Genomic DNA, 16,786 nt, shown 5'->3' with positions numbered 1-16,786 from the left:
ACAACCATGCTGGGCACTATTAAAACACGTATGAATTCTTTGTTCTTGGTGTCCCATACTATTGAGCAGTTAATATTAATGCTTCCACATTTTTTCTTGTTATGTTAATGCTGTTAAATTCAAAGAGTATAACTGAGGTGGATAGCATTAAGAAGAAATCTGGTTGGCAAAACCATTCTTACACTGTGGTGATGAATGGCCATTCCAAGAACTATTATATTAGTGTAAGGAAAGGAAATAGTAATTACTTGTTGTTGTTCTAAATGAACATACGAATAAAGAGCAACAGGCAGTCAATGTTGCTTTGAGCTTTTGGCTGCTTTTTCCTCAGTCAGTTTTTGTGTGCAAACAGCATGGAACACAAAAACCAAGGTAAGGGTATATTTTTGAGCGTAATATGTTCTCTCTCTCTGTCTCTCTGTCTCTCTCTCTTTATTCTGGGTTGGTTGTGTTTTTGAGGTTTTTTGTGACCCAAAAGCTAACTGCTGAAACCACAAACACTGTTGTTTTAGTACCTGTTGCTTCTAAATTACAAGTTTAAGGAAAACTGTTTAAAAACCCTCCCCAGACCCACAGAAGTCCCTATGCATTTGGGTGGATCAAGTGTCTGTAAAGGGCACTAAGTATACCTGAGCTTTGGTAATACTAAATAGCTGAACCGTTTGCTTGCCAATCAGATTTTGTGTTCAGTGTTTATCATATAGACTGATCATGATGCCCATTCATGACTCTTAGAAACAAAATATTTCTGAATAACCCTTCATAATAACATCAGACACGCACTCCTGCACACATAAGGTGGTGTCAGGATTAAAGCTGTAAAGGTTATTGATGAAGGAAAAGTAATCTTTCCTGTAGTGTTACCTCTGCAGGTATTACCGCTCAATTGCACTGCTTGAAACAGTTGTTCTCAGCTACAGAAGCTGCAGTTCACACAGCCAAGAGCATAAATCTTTGACTTTACAAACACACAAGTCAGCACTGAAGGCTTCTTGCTTTGAGAGGGTGGTGGTGAATTTCACTGATCAAAAACCTGAACTCTGACTAATTCAGTCACTGCTTTGCCTCACGTAATTGGCAAAAGCTGATCTTTCATTAACCTATTCTTTGATTCATTCTCTTTCGGGATTAAATGGGGAGGTAAGTGCTGTGGTGTGGTCCCTTCAACTTTCTCAATGGTCTTTTAGGCAAAGCCAGTGAAGTGGACATGAAAAATGAGATTTTGGAGGATATGGGGAAAAGAGAAATCTTGCAGAATACTGAGCATGAGGAACACAAAGAGGAGTCTGAGGAGCAGGAATTGCATGCTGATGAAAATGCAAAGGCACAAAAAATGGTTGAAGAACGTGATGCCCTGTCAGCAGTGACGTTACCAGATAGCGGGTTTACAGTACAAATTCAAAGCCTTACAGAACACGTATCAGGGAGTACTTCTTCAAATGATGACAGTGGTGCAGATGATTTGAGAAAGGTGGCAGAGTCTGCAGGCACAGCAGTCCAGCAGCCTGTCAGTACAGAGGCTGAACACTGTGACTTAAATGCAATGTCAGATCAGAACTTGGAGGTGGGCTCTCTCCAAGGTCATCAGATGTTTGACACTCCTCAGGAAATGCATAGTGACTTAGGCACAGAGCCTGAACTGGAAAAAGCTGCACCCCAACAGCAAGAACAAGAGGATCTTGAAAGTAGCCATGTCCTGAGTGATAATGAAATGGATCAAGAGGCCAACATCACAAGCGAGAGCTGTGTGTTAGCTTCTAACCAGGCAGGGCTCCCAGAGATTACAGCAGCAGGCTTAGTTAGCGAAGAGGTGAAAGTGGAGAGCCACACCGAGACACTCCAGCACTCAGAAGAAAGTGCCAAAAACCAGGTTACAAGTGTCTTGGAGGAAAAGTTTGTTGAAGGCCAAGACAGTACCAGTGGAGGAGCTGGAGAAACAGGTGATAGAGCTGAACAAGAAAATGAGGTTGGGAACACAGTTCAGGGTCAGTCGATGGAAACAGAGCCTGTGGGTTTGGAGGGGATGGAGGCATGCGGAAGTGGTGTCCCAGCAGCTGAAATTGAAGAGGAAGGCGGAGGCCATCAGGCATTCATTCAGCCAGTTTCTGCAGAGGACAGTCCGTCAGCATCATCAGAGAAACAAAATATGCAGTATGAATCTGAACTTGAAAATGCTGTGGCTGAGAAGGATGGACAAAAGGAAGCATTAACAGAAGAACTGGAGATGTGTTCAGATTCTGCAGAAACAGGCAAGCAAGATAAGATCTCTGTGGAGGCTGTGGACTGTATTACTGAGGTAGAAGGAAGTGTTCTACAGCAGGCAGAGCCAGACAGAGAGATTGTGGTGCAGGTGATGACTCAGGAAACCAGTTTTGACCCAAGCCTTTTAGATGACAGGATTAAGGAGTCAGAATTAGAAACAGGGGATGAGTCTGGGACAGAAAAGGAAAGTAGGACAGAATGGGTAGAAGATACAAAGCTGAAGGTAGGAGTTCAAACTGTTCAGTCTAGTGAAGAAGCAATAGGTGGGACAGTAGGAGAAAAAAATACTCCTTTCAAAGGTGAAGCACAGAATGTAGCTAAACAAGAGGAAGGTGAATCCAAAGAGGAGTCAACTGTAGATGTTAGTGTAGCTACTGGAAAGAAAGTTAGTAAAGAAACACCGGAAGAAAATGAGCAAGAGTTAGAGCTTGCAGACCACCATGGGGATGGATGTACTTCTGAAGAAGGTGCAAATAATTCCCTGGCACAGAAAGCCGAGTCGGATGCAAATGTTAGTGAGCACATTATACTGGAGGATCAAGCCAAGGAAAGACTGGAAGGTGATGGTGGTGTCTTTGGTTTTGATCAAGAGTCAAAACAGATACTAGAAACTGATAAAAAATGTGATGAAGAGAAAGCTTATACACAGAAATATGAGGGTCATGGAACAAAGGGTGCTGCTGGAAAAACGGCCCAAACAGATGAAGCTGGAGAAGGAAAAGGCAAAATAGAAACAGAAGACATCTTGACTAAAACTGACAGCTTGCAACAAAAAAAAGCTGATGAGCCTGAAGAAACAGGGGAAGCATCATGGAAAACTGAGGAGAAGACTGATGTGATGGAAGATGAAATCAAAGCATCAGATTCTAATAAAGTAGAAAAAATACCAGGTGAAAATGTAATGGAACAGGATTTGGAAAGTGCTGGCAATAACAGGGAAGAAAGCAAGGAGGATTTGCAGAGTGGTCGAAGGGGCAAGGGTAGATCTAGAGATGACTGTACAATATCCTAAGTTCAGAATCCCAAGACTACAAAAGCTACATGCCATTTGATCAGTCCCAGTACAGAAGCATGCACTTTGCACAATACATCAGGCCTTAAGAATACTCTTAAATTGAGGTGTTTTTTTTTATAGGTAACTCTCATCATAATACAATGTTATGTAAGTGGTAATGATGCAAATATTAAGTTACTCACTGACGTACCTGGCCACAAGAAATTGTGTGTGGGTTCAGTACTGCTGTGTCTCAGGTTAAAAGTTTATCACTGAAAAAGCAAGCTTCACAGATCTTCACTTTCTTGCCATTAAAACACTTTTAGTGTGGATAACTGCTACTGAGTAATTTCTATAGGAAACTCTTTGTTTTTCTAGCCTAGATGATAGATGTTTTGAATGTACTTAATGTGCCCTTCGTGCACTTATGCACATACTTATGTGTACTTGCATGCATGAGATCTACCCTAAGTACATTACCACTTCATGAAGGAACTCAGTGGATCAGCAACACTGATGTGATTTTGAGCCTTCTTTCTGAATGATTGAAGCCTAGGAACCAATTTGGGGATTTTTTCCCCCCATTGGAAAAAGATGATGCTCTCATTCCATTTTTGTGTGTTTCTCATATGGTCATAGTCCCAAATATAGTTAGGTCACTTTGAGTCTGTTCAGCCTAAGCAGTTCAGAAGGACAATATTCAGTTTGAAGGAAGCGCCATGTATACACGTCTTAGTTTGCTAAAGGGAATAAATATTACATGTTTACTTCATCTGGGCAGTTTGCACCACAATAGGCCTTTACTCCATGGCTCACATGGAGGTTTTTCTGTTTCTGAAGAAAGTTTCAATACACTCTGTAATGTCTGCTTAGATTTGCTATCAAGTACTGTCTAGTTATGAATATATAAAATAACTATTTTTTCCAAGAAGTTTTTTGTTTAAAACTGCATTTCTTTACACTTTTTTTTTTTTTTTTTTTTGAACTATGATTCTGAAAGAATCTGAAAATTTCTTTATCTTGGAAAATTCTTACCTCTTCCTTTCTGGAAAGAAGATAACTTTGCATGTCTTAATTCTCACTGGACATCAGACCAAAGACTATTGTTATTCTGTATAGTAGCCCCTGTGCCTTTTTGAAAAGCTGGATTGCTTTAAATTGCTGGCATAAATTAAACACTTTGACTCCATTGGTGTATTTCTCCTTGTATTTTTGCTGGTGCTTGGGAGGAAGAGCACGTCTTGCATACTTAAAAATCCATTTAAAGTTGTTCTAAGCAATGAACATCCCAAGGAAATGCAAATTGAGGAATTGGGGGGCGGGGGGGGAGCGCTATGGAAGGTTGTATTTGTGATGTTGCAAAGTTGATGGAGTACAAACAGACTGCAAAATGTCAAGATGTATATCAAAGTGTACTGAGCTGTATATAATTGAAATAAACATATTTTATACTCTAAATTGCCTGTCTAGAGCACTGTTTATAAACCTGCATCAATATTTATTTAAATCTGTATAATGTAAAAAACATTTTTTTTCTGCAGCTTTGTTTAAATTGATTGTGTTGCGCTAGAAGACCTATTTTACTAGGAATGGGCAGCCTTGGTGTTTGAAGACCTTTAATACATGACAGCATCCTTTACAGTTCTGTTACAGGTCACAGTTAACCTGTAACTCTTTTTTCATACGGCTTCTCTCCAACTTAGAACAGTTCCAGTATGGTTTCCCTAAGTATTAGCAGTTGTTCTTAAGGGTTTACCTTAAATGCTAATCTAAAAGGTCATAGACCTTAAAAGCATCTTTCATTACTATGTGGTAGTGTTTATTTAAAGATTTGTCTCTGTTGTACTTGAAAGAGTAATGCACAGTTTAATGTTGAAAGTATTTTAAATGCATTTGTATTTAAATGATAAATACAGTTAAATATATAATTAAACATCCTTCCCAGGCTTCACCTATACTTGTGGATGGATCCATAAGCAGCTCTCAGTGAAATTAGGAACATGTCAGTATTTTCTGTGTTTTTCATACAAGTTTGTTTCTAAAATGCTTCTGGATAGTTGAGGAGATAGTCAACTAATTTGAACTAGTTTTTCCACTCCAGAAAACAAAGTATCTGTAAGGGAGGTCCTTTTTAAAGCCAAGTCACAGAAGGAGAAACAATTCTAGTTTTAACTGTCCATTTACAAGCTTTTATCCCACAGTAAGTGTCCGACTCTCAGCGAAACTAGAGTAGGAGCAAGAACATTGGCATAGCTGCTGTACTAGAAATCCATCCTTGAGAACGTTACTGCTTGGTACGTCTGTTGGTAGCTGATCGCTGACTTCTGGAATTGGGCAAGTACCATGGAGGAAAAGGTCACTGTTTTCTTTTACCTCTTTCGTTTTTGCTTGAGTGTATACACACATCGAGTGAGAGGCAGAGGGCTCCCAGATAAATCAGTTTGAAGATAAAGGGAGCTGCTAGGTGTTCTATTCACAATTGAGTAATTTAAATATTTTATGCCAGCTAGCATTGAGTGAAATGTGTGCCATTAAAAAGGGAGAGGAGATGGTGTCTCAGAAGGAAATACCTAGAAAATACATCTTTCATAAAGTTACACAGCTGAGAACAGTTTTTAGCATTTTCCCTCCCATATCTAATGAAAACAAGAAAAGATACAGTTTGTCCCTTTCCTTATTGGTTTTGACTTTCAAGGGCAGCGAAATAGCAAATCATTCTTTTCATAGTCTTAACATGAAACCAAGAAATCATGAGAGGACGTAAAACCAAGATTCATATTTTCTGCTATTATGTTACCAGTTTTGCTTTGGGCAGGGACAATCTGATAAGCACCACACGCAGCATTTAAGACTTGTATCTCAAAATAGCTCCATAGCTCCAAATGCTGAGTTTTCTGTTCCAGACCTGGTGATCAGCACATGTGGCCTCTAATCCTGGCTTGTGCATTCCTGTGAATTTGGAGCTAGCCTGAAACGCTTTCAAAAGCAGTAGCTGAAGAAACTCATTTGCCTTATTCAGCAAGTAATAGTGAAAAAATTTGGTCAGTGTTTTCTTATTACAGAAAGGAACAGGCCTCCTGTCCTGTCTCTCAAAATCAGTATTGCAAGCTTGTGTCTTCTTTATCTTAAGCTCATTCACTGACCCAACAGCGTGTCCCCAGCAGCGTCTCTCTTTTGGAAAGAGGGGAAAGCATTTCTCAGAGTTTGTTATTGTTGTTTCCTGGTGATCCAGAATAAATCAGCAGATCTGGGAAAGGAGTATTATCCAACCTGCTATTGATTCGTGGAGGCTGTAATGAGTAGCTGCTTGGGGCTGCTGGTATGATTTCATGGGATGTTTTCCCATCCTCCAACTACAGTTTACCCCTTGCAATTGCATTGGCATTAGTTACTTTCTGGGCCATACATCATGCAAATAATTTGTGTTAAAATCAGCTGCTTCCCACCCTGGGCTCCCCTCCAGGTAGGAAGATACATCAGGGATCGGTGGCTGATTAGGGCGTGTTAGGTCAACTGTGCCACTGGAACAGCACCCACATTAGTAATACCTTGAGTCAATTACAATATCAAAGTAATAAGGATAGTAATTTGACTTGCAAACAGGCCTGTACAAAAGCAGAAGACACTGGTAAACACCCCCCCCACACACCCTGTGTTGTGCTGTCTCCCAGGTCTTCCCAGGGCCCAGCTCCTTCCATCAGCCGTCAGTTAAGCTCTTTGGTGTATGAAAGCCATGTATCAGTGCAGTGACTAGCCAGGGAATCATGTTCCCGAAGTTAAATCTAAGTGAGATGAGTGTCACACTGCCATTGTTCATCTTTGCATGTGAAATAGAGATGGTGACAGTTATAGATGACCATTTTAATTAGCTGCTTTTCATCCTAATTCAGTAGATTGCTCTTTTCTGCTCACCGGTCCTCAAGGTCCTCAGATCCTTGATCTGTTAGAAAAATGTCTCCTGACTGCAAAATGAATGCGACTGTAGAGATACCTGTTAAAGCTAAAGTAAGTTTTCTGTTAGTGTGAGGTTTTAAGAGAACAAGACCCAAGAGACTTTTGCCCGTGCATGCAGAAAAATTTTCGACATGAATGGCAGTTTTAACAAACTGATTTTTTTCTGTGGTCTTGTAAATCCTGATGCCAGTGTGTTATCTGCCCCAGTGGGCAGATGTCCATAATGGGTGAAGAGAGAACTGATGGTAAGACAGATTCGAAGGTCCATCCCAAAACTCAGGGAAAGGGGCTGGAAGAAGCTGGTGTGCTTCTTTACTGGAAACTAGAGGAGGTGTCCTTTTTCAGGCGGGCATTCTTCACCCCACAGCAGCAGTTGTGTTAATGAAAGTCACTTAGCTGAGTACATGACTAAGTTATTTTCAGGATCGAGATGGATTATTTGGACCCTTTGGAGTAAATAAATTTGGGCTAATTTTGTAGGGTCTAGAGTTTCCTTTTGCATCAGTCCTCATTCTCTTTCCAGTCCGTAGAACTCCATTTCTCAGTCTTTGCCAACCTATGACTTCAAGCCCTATCTCCAAGTCTGAATATTGCTGACCTTTCTTTTATTTATCCTGTCCTTGCTTTCTTCATCGACCATTACTTTTCTTCGCTATATTTCATCTTTCACAGAATTTCTCTTAAGCTTCCTTTCCTTCTCATATAGATAAGTGGAATTGTGTAGTTATTTTGAAGGGATTTATATTTGTGAATTTCTGTTACTCATGGCAGGTTACAAAAATCTGGTTTTTTTTGTTTGGTTTTTTCATATCAATGCTCAGGTGTAACAGTGGTGGGTGTGTTACAAATGGCTGGGAGGATAGGACTTGAGGAGGTTCAAAATGAATGCATAGAACCACTGAACTGGGATGTCACTTTAAGATCTGTATTTGGGTATTGCATCAGAAGTCAAGGTAAAGGTTTTATTCCCTGCTTTAGAAAGACTGCTGGTATATGGGGACTTGTATACCTAGGAGGGGAATGACATGACGTACCGCATTACTACTAGTTAATGTCTGCCATGTAGAGGGGCTCATATGAAAGCCAGGTTTCCCCATGATTTGATTCAGTACAGACTTTATTTCCTTTACTGCATGTGTTAACAAGGAAAAAAGGGGGAACCACAGGACTCTGGCACGTTCATGATTTGTCAGCAAACGAGAACTGGTATTTTTAAGGCTTTTCAGAAATACTTAAGTCTATCAACAGAATTCCCCTGGTAGAAGCCCACCAGAGTTTTCTCTGTAATTTGTAAATTGCTTTCCTTACGTTTACAGAAAGACTTTTTTCTTGACTGACCATTTAATTAACAGGCCCGACCTTAGATGTGGAGCTGAGTTCTGAACGCCCTTGCTTCTGAACAGGCGACAGCTTGCTGGCAAGGGAGGCAAGCTAAATAAACCTGGAGAAAACATTCATGTCAAACTTGTGGAGTAAGACCCGTCTGAGGTCAACATATCCTCACTGTATCCTGTATATTGTACACATTAAGTATAGCTGAATACTATATTCCAGTGTGCTTCTGTTGACGTGTATCTGAACAAACTAAGGTTGCTAATAAGGTAACTTTATTGATAAGGAAATGTGTGAGTACCTGCTAAAATGCTTTCACATTCTGTACCCCTTAATAGGGAAGGGAAAACCCAAGTGATTTGGTTACTTTCTAGTTCTTTTTGCCAGCTGTCTCGTTCTGTAGTGTGCACTTTATTAATGAATGCCCCACGCATCCATATGTTGATCTGTAGCACTTCTAAGTTCAAGTGTAGCATAACAGCTGGTCCAGATTGTCCATTGCTTACTTGGTGTTTGACCAGGAGAATTGACTATGAAGGTTTAAAGAGAAAAGAAAGCTTTACCAGACTGCTGTGTTGGAAACAAAAATAACTGAATGGGCAAAGGTTTGTTCTGGTCATAATATTGGACATAACACACAATGCCATTACCATGCTGTTTAGTAAAAGAAGTGATGATGTAAGGTGCTGAGAATGTGCTTAGCTATGATTATAGGTGTTTACAGTATTTTCAGTATGCTAAACTGTAAAGATTTGAGATATTTTGTGTTGCAGTTGTGTCTGACCCTAGAGTTCTTGCATGTTAACCTAACGTAGAAGATTAGCCTCTTTGCATGCAGCTGGGTGCTGTTACTGCCGTGACAAGCATGCTCTGTGAGAATGACATAACATCCCCTGGCTGCAGCCCCTTCCCAGCCCTGTGCTGTCTGTGGCCTCGTTTCCTGTGGTACGTGCATTACATTCATCATTCATTTCACTAACCTTAATGGTTTGGTCTTATATCAGGATGCACTCTGAAATGTGCAGCACAATCAAATTGGCACTGAACTTTCAGTTTTCTTTTTCAGACAGGCTGAAAAAACTCATTGATGAACGAGAATCCTTACTAGACCAGGTAATCACAGGAAAACGCAAATGCTGTGTGCTCACTAACTCTGTGATAAGAGTAGCATAGACGAAGAAAACCAAGGTGTAAGGCATAGAACAGCAGTGAGGTTGCCTTTCAAAAGGTGTGCTGGGTTGCTCTTGCTGAGAACATACTGCACTGCTTGACACTTTATTCTTCCCCTGAAACATTCCTCCTGTGCGTTAACATAGGATACAGGGAAGGAAAACCATGGCCCACTGTGCTTGTTCTGTGTTGCTAACCAGTCACATTCAGTGTCCTTAGTCACCTACAACTCCTACTCCAGGAGTATATCTGCAAAATACTACTTCAGATTGGCCAAGCCCAAGACACAAACAAATACAGTCCAGAAAATGTAGAAGCAAATACTGTCTCAGAGAGTAATCCTTCCTCATCTGTGGGTAATGGGCCTTTTGGAAGAAAATTCAGGAGGAATTGCAGTAGATGGGTAAATAGCAATTAAAGTAAGTATTGCTGGTACCATGATATTCCATAGTGGGTATAAAGCTCACTCAAAGAAACTTCAGCTGATCTGTTTCTTTGTAGGGCACTCTATACTTTCATTTATGGACTGTATCCTTGCCCTTGAGACTTTACACACACCCAAACGTGGTGGTTGGTTTTTAGGAATGTTTTACATGACTCCGACTACAGAGCATTTATGGCTTTGCTAATAAAAGAGCCATCTTCCACTTGTTATGTTTGGTATATGCATAAGCACTGATACTTAAGATATGATGAGTCATTTGCCAACAGAATTTCTAGAAAATTATTTTGCAAGTAAAGATTTTTGGGGGTATTTAGGTTTTAAAAAAGACAACTTTTTTTTTTTTTAATAGTACTTGAGTGAATTTGAGCACTGAGACAAAAACCTCCCTTACTGATTTTATTAACTAATTATTTTGTGACTTTCAGATTAAAAAATTAAAAGGACAACTGGAAGAAAAGCAAAAGAATGGCAGGATGGAAAACACGCAGTCAGAAGATGAAGTTCTGGAAAATGGGACAGATATGCACATGATTGATCTCCAAAGTGAGCTGCAATTTGATTTAAAGAGAACTTTTGGTGTCTTGCATGTGAATGAGAAAAATGTATCTGTGCAATAACCATGTGCCTCTAAGTAAAAAATGAGCCTTTGGTTCTAAGGGAGCTTCAAACTGGGAGCCAGCCATGCACCTCTCTGCTAGAGGTGAGGGAATGATTATCCTTGTTTGACCAAGATTGCAATTGGAAATCTCCCTTATGTTCCCCAGGAGAACTGGGACGAGTTTCTGGTTAATTCTGCTTTCAGAGTGGTCAGAAGGGCATCAGGCAAGACTGGGAACAGCACCTAGCTGCTGGGCACTTGTTTTGACAGAGCACTTCCTACTTTACTGCTGCCCCAAGGAGATACCTGTAGCATGGAAATCTTGTGACAGACTTACTAGACACTGTTAACACTTGTTCTGACATCTCTGATAAATCTGCAATTCTTTTAGGAGATGCCAACAGACAGATCAGTGACCTCAAATTCAAACTAGCAAAGTCTGAGCAAGAGATAACAGCACTGGAGCAGAATGTAAGTTTCTGGGTTGTTCTGTTTGCCTAGGCATGGTGAGAGTGCAAAGGGGAAGTGTATTTCATTATATGACTAAATGAAATCATGATTACTGTGATCTTTCCCTTAAAATAAGCAGGAGTATTGGAGCATCAGGCCTACTGAACTTCAGTCATTAAAGACTAAATTGCTTTCATTTATGCATGGGGAAAGTGAATATATCCTTAAGTGAAGGAAAAACATTCAAAGACAAAGATATGCTGAGAGCACTTACTGAACTCTTCAGAATCCTTTCTTATACCTAGCTATTGACAATTTTAAATGGCTGTCAGCATATAATGTAGAATATATGGATCTTACACAAGACTGTTCAATTTGGGCTGCTTGTTCTTGTCCAGCGTATGTCAGCGATACTCTTGCTAAGTATATTCTGTTGTTGCTGGAAGAATATTAATATGGATATGTATAAAAGCTCTGGAGTAAGTTAGCATGGCCAGGCTTCCTTGGTATGTCTTTTTCCCCTCAAAACATACCTTTATTTTATGGAAGAAAAGTAAGCATCTCTCTAGTTACTGCTTAACTACTGGTGGAAGTGTAAAGCTTCACAGTAACTTCTTGGTACAGCTTTTAATTCAAGACATCTGCCTTCACCTTAGGTAATACGACTGGAAGGTCAGGTAGCCCGATACAAAACTGCTGCTGAAAATGCTGAAAGAGTAGAAGATGAACTGAAAGCAGAGAAACGCAAACTACAGAGAGAGGTAACTCTAAATGCAAGCTTAAGTTCTTGTTGTACAACCTGAATCTAGAAGTAGCTTTCAGATGCTCAGATTCATGTGCTGCTTTGCAGCTGTGAATGTTCCTGTGGTTTGACAAGCTGAAGAACTCCTACTTTGCTGTCCTTGTCCTTTGTGATACCTGAAGGCTCATTACTTTGGGTGTTACAAATTCTGGGTTTATAAATACTGATCCTTTTAGATCCTTTTAGATTACTGGTCCTTTTAAAGCATGTTATTCAGAAATTATAGCAGTAGAAAGCTGGAAATGCTGTTGTAAAGTTAATTTGTATGATGCATTATTTAAGCACAGTGCCACACCTTACAATGACAGTCTAAACTTTCAAGCTTTCAGAGTCTAAACTTGAGGGCTAAATGGATACGAATCATTCTTATTGAGCCTGGTTTTCTTGCTCTGTCAATTTATTCACACCTCTTTGCTGTCATATGTCTGTCCATGTTCTTCTTAAAATGTTGCATCTTCAAGCTGTCTGTAATTTTGACCTTACTTGTCTTACCAAACTTCATATTCTCTCCAAGCAGCTGCTACAACCAGCTTAAATACGTTTGTCAGCTTCTTTCACACCCGTTTCCTGAGGTTTTGGTTTAGTTTTGGGGGGTTGTTTTTTTCTTGGGTTTGGTTTTTGTCTGTGTGGCCCTTTGCTTTTTCTGTATACTCCTGCTCTACTGCCTATAAATATTGCTTTGTGCAATCTACCTCTCTCTCCTTCTCCATCCCATGGTGGGTTTTATTAGAGAATTAAGTCACCCAATTCACAGTTGTGGCTGTAGTTACAGGAACCAAAACATGAAAACCAGGCAGTGAGACAGGTATATGTCACCCATCAGGTGTCTCTGTGCCTGTGAAGTTTAGGCAAACTCTGAGCCGTTTGTTCAGCATCCTGTATATAACTTTGACTCTTGGCACCGTGCTTAGAAATTATCTCTCTCTGCAGCCTTCAAAGCAGTAACACAGCATTCACTTTTCACAGAATCACAGAATAGTTTGGGTTGGAAGGGACCTTAAAGCACACCCCAGTTCCAACCCGGGACCCCTTCCACTAGAGCAGGTTGCTCCAAGCACCTGTGTCCAACCTGGCCTTGGACACTGCCAGGGATGGGGCAGCCACAGTTTCTCCGGGCTTCTGTTTTAACTGCTAATAAAAAGTTTCAGTTGCCTTACCTTGTAAGGCAGTTCCAGCAGTATCATCAGTCAGTATAAGTAACTAGAAACCTTGGAAAGGGAAAATACTGTGAAAGTTAGCATATTTTTCTGCTTCCTTCCTTTAGCTTCGTTCAGCATTGGATAAAACTGAGGAGCTTGAAGTCAGCAATGGTCATCTAGTAAAACGCCTGGAGAAGATGAAAGCCAATCGGAGTGCTTTACTGTCTCAGCAATAACCACCACCTTTGGATGGAAACCACTACTATGTGACAGAATCAGAACAACGTTGCAGATGCTTCTGTCTCTTGCTGTCTGGGATGCTTTGTGTCATGCCTTCTGAGAACAAACAACCCCAACATTTGCTATGTGCCAGCCAGCTGTGGTTCCTTCTACGCGGTCAAACCTACTGCATTATATACAGAGGAGTAGCTGATGCAAATGGCTGTGCCTGCGGGAGCCCTTCTGCATTGATCAGTGGGTATATTTGAAGTACAATATCCATCTATAAGAAGCACATCAGGCATCGCATTAAGTTCTAGAAGGCACAGCAGCCATTTATTGCCATTTAAAATGGCATTCAAAGAAGACATTTTAACTAGACTGGAATTTTGTGTCTTGCTGAAAATAAAATTAAAAAATAAAAAAAAAACAACCAAAAACCAACCAAGCAACAAAACCACTGTAAGTTTTGGACTTTCTGATGACAGGATCTGTAATTTAGTGACTACGGTAGAGTTATTCATAGTAGGTTTTTCATTTACAAATCACTGTGGAACCACAAGCCATTACAAAGCAAAACTCCTTCACTGGAAACCATGGAAGAAAATGGTCTTGGAAGCAAAAGTGACCTTAAATGACTTTGCCAATAAAACAAAGGTGTTTGGAGGTATTTTTGCACCAGTGGAATCATAAGACTATTTTATTTCAGGGTAAATAGACAATAGCTTCATTGAATTTTCAACTTTTATTTGTATTATTTAATCACTGCTCTTGGAGTTGAAGTAAACTACTTTTAAAGGATGTAAAGTTGCATTAATAAACCAGCATCAGGCTGTGTTTTAAGAAATGGTGGGGTTTGCACTTAGGTCATTCACTTTGATGCATTTCTCAAAGCAAATGTCATTTGCTTAAAATACGTAATGGGTTTTTTACATCAGAAACTATGTACTGGTCCATGAAACTAGGAAACTATGCCGCTATAAAATACGAGTCGAATTTTTAAAGTAACTGATAAGAAGCACTTTAGAAAATGTTACTGCCTATGGTTTTTCTACAGATACAGAAGTAGCAAACTATTTTCTTCTACGGTCATTATAAAGGTTTTCCACTCTTCATGGAAAATAATGGAACCACTTAAGATGTTGCAGCCAATTTATTATAAATAACTAGCACTACAGCTCTGGTTTATTGGAAAGTTTTCAGAATGTACTACTCAAAGGAGAACAGCAGTTACCTGAAGAATAAAACTGTCCTTCCCCCATCAACCTGAACAAAGAAAGCTTGCAAGCAAGGTAGGCAACCAGTCCCTTAGGACTCTGTTCATGTAGTGAAGCAGCACCTCTTGTTTGACAGGAGCAGCCTTCTGTCAGTGCTGACTGCCTCAATAGATAAAGGTTCTGCCAAGCCAGATCCAGACCCAGGAGACCATTTCTTCTTAACCTGGTCTTCAGACTCTGGTCCAGATATTTCCCTAGCCTCTTCCTCACAAACTGGAGGTTAAAGTATGAACCGCTGCTATTTTCAATGTAAGGGGATTGCTGGCGTCTTCTTAGAGCACCTTCACAAATTAATTAAACCAAAAACAGTGTCTGAATGTGTTTCTCTGAGTCAGCTAGAAAATAACACCTTTCTCTTCATCTCTTCTGAGGGCACCCATAAATTTAGGAATGAAGTACTGAAATTAATACTCCAGGAAAAGGATGAAGGCTTTTTTTTTCTGCCCATGGGGAGAAGGGTTTTTTTGTGCCCCTGGGGAAATAAGTATGTCCTTGTTGATAAATGTGGTGGAACATGGGAATGAATGTTTGAAATTTCCACTCCAGCTAGGACTTTGGGTTTTTTAATTTGTTTTCGAGAGGAACATTCAGATGCAGAGCCAGGTTTCTTGTGGAATACCTCAGAATCGCTGTGGGTACCAATTAACAATTCTCTGTGGTTGACTTGTGTAATTTCTGGTGTATAAAGCCTCTGGGGCCTAAACAAAAAATGAACTGAGGGTTTTCCAGAATGCAAGCAAATGTGCTAAACGTAACATCTTAGTAACTGATGTGTGATTGCCACCAGTCGTATTTTTATTTGTGGTAGCAGTGAAAACCATCTCTCCTGACAAGGCTGAGAAGAAACAACATAGCAACCAAGCATTGGTCCAAAAGGCTAAAAGTAATTTTGTTCATCAAGAAGTGATGTGTTCTATCATTTTGATCCCATCTCACATCCCCATAAGCATTAACCTCGTGACAGAAATCAGATGTGTATTTCAACCTGGATATACTTATAGTAGAAATTGTGTGTGATAAAGTAGCTGAATGTTGAAGCCACATTTCCTTACTCCTCCGTCCCCCCGTCCCCCCCGTTTTCAGTATGACTTAGCTTTAGAATAAGGGAAGAAAAAGTACTGGTTCTTTTACCCCAAACTGGTTTATGTTTTCCTGTGAAGAATGTACAACAAACCAGGGCTTTCAATGGTAATAATAAATGCACATGCCCCAGTCCTTTTAATTGAGCTCCAGATATGCGAGCCTCTGTACCCAGCCCACTGAATGGCTCCTGGGGGAAACCAGGATGGGTTTTCCTACAATTTGTATTTAAAATTGTTATCCTTTGGTTTATTTTTAAAACGTTAAATAATTTTATTGTTTGCAAATGGAATGTTGCCCAAAATGGCTTTGTTTGGGTTTTGGTTTTGGTTTTTTTTATCAAACTGTTAAGAGGTATGAGCATGGAAAAGGAAATTCATGAGCAGAACTTGCCAATAAAAATGTCACTTGTTTGGGTTAGTTTTTATAGAATGGCCTGTGATGATCATGTTACTGACAAAAGTTCTCTTGGAAAATACAGACTTTTTGGATGATACTGGTTTTAACAGCCGCTTCTCATTTTTAATACATTGCTGCAGCCACATGGATGCATCAACACTGGTTGTAAAATGCACAAAGGGGCGTGTGTGACTAAGGGCCCTGGGTGTCAGACATACTTCCCAATACCGATGTTTTTAATAGTGGGGTGCACCTCATGAAGTGGAAGACAGGGACAGTGTCCCATCAGGAAAAATTTGAATGGTTTTGCTGACTGCATTCATTTTCCACTTTGGTTTTTTATGTTGGGTTACTGTAGGTAACCCACATAGTAACTTTCTCTGGAAGAACCCTTCACAGTAGGAGGCAGCTTGGTTTATCAAAAACATGACAAATTTAGTATTAAATGTCATCCTGAGCTGATCATGGGCAGCAAAGTAATGTTTTGTATACTTTATCACGAACTTCACGTGTGTCTGTTTAAAGGCTGGATGCACAGGTGGAAAGCAGTGGTGAGCAGCCATTGGGTGTGTGCTCATTGTGGAGCAGCCAGGTTGTGAGGTGCGTGATGCAGGTGACTGGTGGCTCAGCTCTGCTATGGAGGCGTTAGGGGAGAGAGCTGGAGG

At 40.2% G+C, this 16,786-nt stretch overlaps 1 protein-coding gene across 36 annotated transcripts in view; it reads left to right on the top strand.

Moving 5' to 3' along the window:
• Positions 1 to 16,218, top strand: part of LRRFIP1 (LRR binding FLII interacting protein 1) — a 107,193-nt gene extending 90,975 nt beyond the window's left edge. For 31 of the 36 annotated variants that reach the window (XM_061379075.1, XM_061379073.1, XM_061379074.1 and 28 more), the window contains one exon: positions 1,188 to 8,067. In XM_061379075.1, coding sequence (XP_061235059.1) covers positions 1,188 to 3,274 — 2,087 coding nt within the window. In that variant the 3' untranslated portion in view covers positions 3,275 to 8,067. Of the gene's footprint in view, positions 1 to 1,187; positions 8,068 to 9,608; positions 9,656 to 10,582; positions 10,701 to 11,146; positions 11,227 to 11,861; positions 11,967 to 13,271 lie in introns of those variants that run through there. The other 5 variants (XM_061379082.1, XM_061379081.1, XM_061379080.1 and 2 more) reach the window with 1 other exon arrangement.
• Positions 16,219 to 16,786: the final 568 nt, after the last annotated feature.

Source organism: Neopsephotus bourkii, unplaced genomic scaffold, assembly GCF_033783945.1.
Source record: "Neopsephotus bourkii isolate Nb327-2 ecotype Australia unplaced genomic scaffold, CSIRO-AGI_Nbou_v1 NB_1768, whole genome shotgun sequence".
In the NCBI taxonomy this organism is placed as follows: Eukaryota; Metazoa; Chordata; class Aves; order Psittaciformes; family Psittacidae; genus Neopsephotus; species Neopsephotus bourkii.
This window is presented reverse-complemented; position numbering and strand designations above follow the sequence as displayed.